We start from the raw sequence: 7,898 nt of genomic DNA, 5'->3' as shown, positions 1-7,898 counted from the left end.
GAGGACGAAGGCGTCCATCCTTGCAGCTCGAGCAAGGTCGAGCTCGTTGGATTTAATGGCGAAGGCACATAGTCCGAGTCTTGGTTCAACCGTGGTTGGACTTTGTTAAATTTGGTGGCGAAGGCACATAGCTTGAGTCCCGGTTCAACCGTAGTTGAACTTTTTGGCGAAGGCGCATAGCCTGTCTTGGTTCAACCGTAGTTGAATTTTACTGGCGAAGGCGCATGGCCTGAGTCCCAGTTCAACTGTAGTTGAACTTGTCGGTGAAGGCGCATAGCCTGTCTTGGTTCAACTTTTTGGCGAAGGCGCATAGCCTGAGTCATGGTTCAACCGTAGTTGAATTTTTAGTGAAGGCGCATAGCCTGTCTTGGTTCAACCGTAGTTGAACATTTTGGTGAAGGTACGTAGCCTGTCTTGGTTCAACCGTAGTTGAACTTTTTGGTGAAGGCACGTAGCCTGAGTCATAGTTCAACTGTTGTTGAACTTGGTTGATTTTGATGATGAGGGCATGTAGCCTGAGTCCCATATTGTGGGCATTGAGTGCTGAAACTCGTTTTGGATTCGAGACCTTGAGCGGATTATCCGTTGTCTTCCCAACCAGGGTATATAGGCTGTCCTGAGGCGACTCTCGGCTCGAGATATCTCCTTGCCGGTTTCTGACCGGAGCTCGTGTGCCTTACAGAGACTTTCCCTTAGGAAGGGAGGGGGAGGCTGCTTCTTCTTGTTTGCACCATCTGATAGATGAGAGACAGAGGAACTGGATCTTGATTCGAGATCTTCGAGTTCCATCGGCCTGATATGCCGCTTTGGCTTGTTTAAGCTGGGTTGTTCTTCCTTTTCCGGCGTTTCTTTCCTTTTGGTCCATGGAAGAACTACGCGATTTTGCTATGAAATCCCCACAGACGGCGCCAAATTGTTTGGCTCAAAAGTTAACAATATACTTTGTAAGCTAAAAAATAATCAAAATAAATCACGGGAAAATCATAGCAAATTGTAATAATCCATTGGACCAAGCGAAGAACATGAAAATAAGTACTCAAGGTTAGGGGGAGAAACATTGGAAGCCTTTATTGATAATATTGGTTTGGTCTGCCTCTCCATGAAGAGGTTCAGAGCCTTACAATGGTGTTTTCACTTCCCATAAGATGGGTGTGTTTTTCTCTTCTCTCTCTCTCTTCTCCATAGTGGTGAAGAAGCAGCCCCCTTTCTAGGGCTTCCACTCTTAGTATTTATAGCTGTGGGCTTTGTGATCTGGCGATAAGTGGCCGTGACCGCGTTGGGATCTCGCCTTTATGGTGGCGGATAGGCCATGGCCTTGTCGATCGAACCAGATGCGGGTTGAACATCGTTAATTCTGAGTAGTCGTACCATTAATTAATCATGAATTAACTTAATACGGGATTAGCCTCGATAATTATCGTGGGGTCGAATTCTGACCCATACAGAACTAAAGAACGTGTCACATGTCATCTTTTTTCTTCTAAAGCTTAATATCTAATCCTGCACCGATGTATATATTTAAAAAAAAAGAGAGTATTTTCTAGGTAACTTCAATTGTGCAAGTGTTCAGCAAATAAAATTCGAACTTAATAAGACTAATAGCCTGTTTAGGCTACAACTATGATAAGATATTCAATTATCAAGATAGCATCAATAGCAATTAGGCAATTAAGTGTGATTTACTTGATAAGGGAAAAAGAAGATGTCCCTTAAAGACCCATTTACATCTCGCGTTTTCGTACTTTAAAGTTTCAACCTTCAGTTAATTGACATAGACTCGAGGATGACATTATCTTGAGGTTAACATATTTATGCTATTTATAACAAGCGGTAAGTAAGTGCCATGAAAGATAAAGGGTGGGTACACGAATTAAAGAAAATGAGTTTCGTTCAAGGTTGGCGATTTGGGATGGAATACGGTCCGAGATATAACACCCGATACTTATGGACTAGTACCACACAAGGTACCATATGACCGTGATAATATGATGTATAAAGTATATTAAAAATGAATAGTATTTTAAGTAATTTGAAATAATTCTTAATTATACGGATAATTGGTTAATTATCGGGTAAGGGGACATTACTTAATTACCTAATAAGTGAATAAAGATTAATAGTTCCACCCTACCCCACGTGGCAGCAAGCCACTACAGACCTATGACTCTTGGTCATATGGGCTTAGTGGCCATCTAAAGTTATAAGGCACTTACGTGTAAGTAAGTGTACATCATAATCTTGGTTTCATAAACATTACAAAGTTTGGTTCTTCCTAAATTCATATACAAGACATTCAAACCAGACGCTCAAACTCCATCCAGTAAACTTTTAACAAAATTCTCTTCAACCAACAATTCCAACGAGAATTGTTAGAACCGTAGCAACGTAAAATTTTGCGGTTCTAAAGGAGTACAATGTAATCTTTTCCAAGGATATTATACGGATATTTTCCCTATTCCAGGTATGTTAAGGCTATCCCTTCTTTCTTTTTGGCGTGATCCAAATAACACAAATGAAACGAGTAAAATACGCAACTTTCATAAATGACTTTATTCATAGAAATACTAGGAGTGTCTATATTTTTGATTCCCTATGTGAATTATTATTATATATTCTGTTCATGGGTCTCAGAAAAATACGTATTTGATAAAGTTTAGCCGAAAGGTATATTGATTTTTATGGCATTCCAATAAAATCTTATCAACGTATTTCTTAGGCATTTCAGGCATTTATACGTGTACATTGACCCATGACCAAATGGCGTTGTATACGCGTATATATGTATATTATGTGGATATGGGATATGGGAAAAAAGTTACGGCGTTATAAACGCACCACCACCTGATCAGTTGGTATATGTTGATGATGTTGCTCACAGTGGCCGAGACGATATGATGGGATGCCTCAGTGGCTTGATGATGTTATGCACACCTATACCTATGCATGACACGCCATTTATATGCACGTGCATGACATTATAAATGTTTCAGAATTTACAAAGTTATTCAGATTTACAGATGGATCTCTTTATTCCATGTTTCATCTATGGCTTTTATGTACTGATTTTCATGTCTTACATACTCAGTACATTATTCGTACAAACGCCCCATTTCCCGGGGCCTGCGTTTCATGCCCGCAAGTGCAGGTAGCCAAGCCGACGGTCCCCCTTCTAAGGACCCTTGATTAGCGAGAGTTGGCGTGCTCCACTTGATCCGGAGCTGCTTTTGATTTTGGGACGATATGGTTGCATATATATATGGATATGACGTGGCTTAGTCCCGTTTTGTACAGTTGTATTTCTATTAGAGGTCTGTAGACAGTTATGTATAGTTGGATAGCATGTGGCCTTGTCGACTTTCAGTTTTGGGTATATAGTTGTCTATAGCAGCCTTGCCGGCTCGCCCATAGTATTTCGCATGTATATGTACATATGCCTTTTTGGCAAGTTTCCTTCATGTATGTTATTCTCGTAATTCAGCATACGTCATTCAGGTTTATATCTTAGACGCATGCTTAAGGATGTTCGACATGTAGGATTCGGACCTCCGTCGCGGTCCATCGGTTTGGATCGTGACAAAAAGTAAATTCATACGTTTTTTAATTACTAGAACCTCTTAACTATACTATAGTCTCTAAAAGGATTACTTGAATGAAAGAGGCCAAGCTTCTAAAAAAGCTCAGGCCCCGCGAGAGTACTATTGGATTAGATTACAAATAGGCACAACGGTTTCTGAAAAGATACATTCGGTATGTTATATACAAAAATTATATAAACTTCTATATTTTTTCGATTGCCAAATATAAATAGTTTCTAGCGCGAGCTTAAAAAAAATATCTAAATTACACATAGGCACAACGGTCCCACGAAAAGAAAAAGATATTCCAAGTTGAAACAGGAAGATATAAAGCCACGCGGTACTGCCATTTACTAGACAGTCGACACAAATACTTTGCATCACATGACCCATGATATAATGTCTGTCCCAACAAGATTACAAATAAAGTAAAAATAAAAGAAGAAGGGGGTTAGATTTGCAAACTGACAATACTGAAAGCGATAGTTTCAATAAAGAAGATATAATTTCAAAATTTGCAGCAGTTTCGAGGATGACCAAGTCCAGCCATAAAGACAAGCAAAAAAGAAAGAACCATTACAAAGAAGGAAATGAGTTATTCAGATCCAACCATTGTACACAAGTAGGAGCTTAATTTAGTTCAGCTAAAATTTGCTGAAAAGAAAATGGCTAATTTTCTTATGCTCAAAAATCGTCTGGCTCTTTTGGTGCTGTTAGTTACTTACTATTGTTACTTGGGAAATTTGACGGTATGTGCTCAACAGTTCAGACCTGGATTTGTATACACCAGAAACAGAGGGAGATGCACTCCTCAGTAAGACTCTTCTCTTCACTTTCTACTAATTTTATGTCTCCTTTAAAAAAAAAAAAAAATCTCAGTTGGGGCGAGTGAGGTAATTTTAGGTATGGTATTCGGTATTTTTGTATTCGATTTCTTAAAATGTTATACAATTACAATAATTAATTACATTCGGTATGGTTCGGATTTTCTCTATTTGGTTTTGGTTTATTCGATTTGGTAAGTTCGATTTATTCGGCTTGAATATTAACCAGTGCATAGAACCATAAACTTTAATTAATTAAAGTACTCAATAAAAACGTCCTAAGCTCACCCGACCGTTGATAATTTGTCCAAAACCATCAAGTATCAAGTATCAACTAAGAGAAGAAGGCACATAAAGAAATACATTTGATCATTGGAAATATCATGTTATTTGCTTAGACTATCTCCAACCCTAACACCAAATTTGATACCACTCCAACCATTACGCCATTTTTTACACAAAAAATGAATATTTCTTCTCTCTCTTAAATATTATATTATTATCTTCTATTTAAATTTTATTTTTTATATCCTTCAAACAAATTCTATCTTTTTTCTTTTTTTTTCATATTCATCATATATAATTCAGATTCACCATTTATATAATCATTTATTACAAAATTATTTTAAAGGATAAATCAACCAAAAGTGAAATCATTGATAAATACAATTGGTGTATTAATCCTCAATTATCGTGTTGTGCAGTATAATACATGTGGTCATTGTATAATATATATAAAAATTGACATATCAAAAAAATAGGATATAAAATTAAAATTATAAAGATCTTAATATAAAAATTAATTATATACACAATATATGATAAATTAAAAGTCCAAAAAAATAAAAAGATAAATAAAATAATAATAAATCAATTTTGGTGTTGATGAATAGTGTCGCACCAAATTTGGTGCAACATTATTCACGCACTATAATGGTTGGTGTTCCATTGGAGCAAAAAAAAATACCAAATTTTACACCAAATTTATATTTGATGCAAAAAGTAGTGCACCCTTGGAGATGCCCTTAGAGTTAATTATCTAAATTAAAGAATACAACAAGGACTAACTAATCCAACATAACAATACAAGAGTAACGGATTAAGAAACACCCTACAACCGTTAAAACATTACGTTAAACTGCTTGACAACCTTGAGAGTAAAAATCAAAATCCTCCATTTTCTTAAAGAAGTACATGGGTTTTACTACCAACCTCAACATGAATGCCAAAGATATATATCGTGTAACTTAGTATGTTAATCAATAATATGTGTAATGTATAATTTAGTACATATTTTGGTACTGTATCAGTATTTCGTTATTATTTTTTTTAATACCAAATAACAAACCTAACACCACCTTATTTTAAAAACTTAAACCAAATACCTTACCAAATACTAAAATACCGAATACCAAAATTTTAGGTTTTGGTATTGTAATTCTGTATTTATCATATTATGCACCATCCTAGAGAGTAGTGCAATATTAACTAACTATGGTTTACTGATAAGCATCTACGTGAATAGAGTATCATGTAGTCCAGTAAGTTTTTGCTAAATCTGGGGAACTGTTAATACCCTGTTTTACTTGAGGATGGAAGATTTCATGGAACAGTAGTAAAGGCTATGAAAAAGCTGCAACATTTCTAAAATAACCAACTAACTAATAAAGCTGGAATAAGGATAATAATCCCGGGATAGAATTTGAGATTAACTTTATTTATGTTTGGTCTGAAGTATTAGCTAATCTCGGGATAACTTTTACGCTAAAATAGTAGGATCAACTATCTCATATAGAAGGTTGGAAATCCCATGATATATCTCACCGTTGTACTAAACAACCCCTTACTAATTTGCTGCTGTTGGCAGGTATTGGAGCAGCAGGAGAGAGTCATGGCCGAAGATGGTGCCGGAAATGTCAACAGTATCAAAAGTATTCGGTTCAAGGGCATACGAGCGATACAGGTACGATCTTACACTCCTAGAAGCTGCGGGAAGAAACGATGATAGGGACAATATATTTGCAAGATTAGTGAAGCAATCAACTGCAGCATTGTTGAATTCATATGCTAGAAAGAATTATCCGTATAGTGCTTGGGAAGTAAAGACTATGCTCATTCAAGCTTTGGTTTCTGAAAAATCTGCTGCTGTTTTAGCTCAACGTTTATCTGAAGCTAATGAAGCCTGCAATTAATAGAGTAGCTTCTTTTTTATTGTTTTTAAGTGACTATTAATGTGGTTAATCTTTTGTTAGCTTTTGTTTTTGGTGTGAGCTGTGAAGCTTTCACTGTTCATGCTAAATGTTATTACTGCTTATAGTACTGATTATAAACCTAACTAAAGGAGATAGGATTAAGAAATCCTTTCATTTAATAGTGATTGAGTGAATATCATGCGGCTTGCATTCGGTAATTCTACTGCCAATTGCTGAAGCTGCAAGCAATGGCTTTCAAACGTAGCAAAAGAAAATGGAGTCGTGGCATAATGATTATTCTTTAAATTCCTTTCATCGAATTGTAAAAATAATTTAAAAAAAAGGCAACCCGGTGCACTAAGCTTCCGCTATGCGCGGGTCTGGGCGGGAAAGGGCTTTGTGGTCCATTGTACATAGCCTTACCTGCATTTCTGCAAGAGGTTGTTTTGCGGCTTAAAAATGGTTCATCTTCATTATCTAAGTTAAGATATGCTGTCCCAACAAGAGGATGTGTATTGCTCTTTGTGAGAATTGCTTGTATATCTGGTCAATTTTTCCAGATATAAGATTAAAAGCTTTCATACACAATTCATACCTGCAACCAGAACATGCAGATTGCAGACTTCAAACACCGTAAAAGGAAGGATAAAGATATGGTAGTCAACATTTGCTGATTTCCTAAAAAAAAAGGACAACCTGGTACAAAAGGCATCTCGCACTCACGCAGGGTCCGGAGAAAACACCCTAAAGGGTAATCTCGCACTCACGCAGGGTCCGGAGAAAACACCCTAAAGGGTATAACGCAGGCAATATACCCTAATACAAGCATTAATGACTGTTTCAACCGCTCGAACTGGAGTCACACGAAGACCACACCAGAGAAAGGGAAAGAGGGAGGGGACTACACCATAGGCTAATGCCCTCCCTTCTCATAGCATGCTACTGTACCCCAAGTAGAGTGACAATTTCAGTTGATTTACATCCTGACTTTCAGGATTATAATGGTGAAATTATATTGATAAGTGCGAATTGCTGCATTGAAATTAATAACACCGGACCCCTTTCACTCTATTATATTCATCAGTAACTTTCTTCTCCTCATTTTTGGCCACTTCAAATTCTTTAGTAACATCTTCATACTTTTTCAGTAGATCCTTGTATTGATCTACGGCCTTCAGATTTGGAGTTGTTCTTTCAATATCTGACGTCAAGGCTACAATTTTCTGTGTAAAATCCACCTCATGCATTTCCTTGTCAGTAGGGCAATCCGGTGCAGTAAGCTCCCGTTATGCGTGGGGTTCGAGGAA

The 7,898-nt window shown here is 36.9% G+C and overlaps 1 protein-coding gene across 1 annotated transcript; it reads left to right on the top strand.

Annotated features, from left to right (window-relative positions):
* On the top strand, positions 4,002-6,787 carry LOC109240473. Its single transcript, XM_019407129.1, has 2 exons — positions 4,002-4,389; positions 6,267-6,787. Exons 1-2 carry the CDS (start codon positions 4,241-4,243, stop codon positions 6,589-6,591), a joined length of 474 nt encoding a protein of 157 aa, XP_019262674.1. The 5' UTR covers positions 4,002-4,240; the 3' UTR covers positions 6,592-6,787.

Source organism: Nicotiana attenuata, chromosome 1 (genome assembly GCF_001879085.1).
Source record: "Nicotiana attenuata strain UT chromosome 1, NIATTr2, whole genome shotgun sequence".
NCBI lineage: Eukaryota > Viridiplantae > Streptophyta > Magnoliopsida > Solanales > Solanaceae > Nicotiana > Nicotiana attenuata.
Note: the sequence above shows the minus strand (reverse complement) of the source record. Positions and strands in the feature narration are given on the sequence as shown.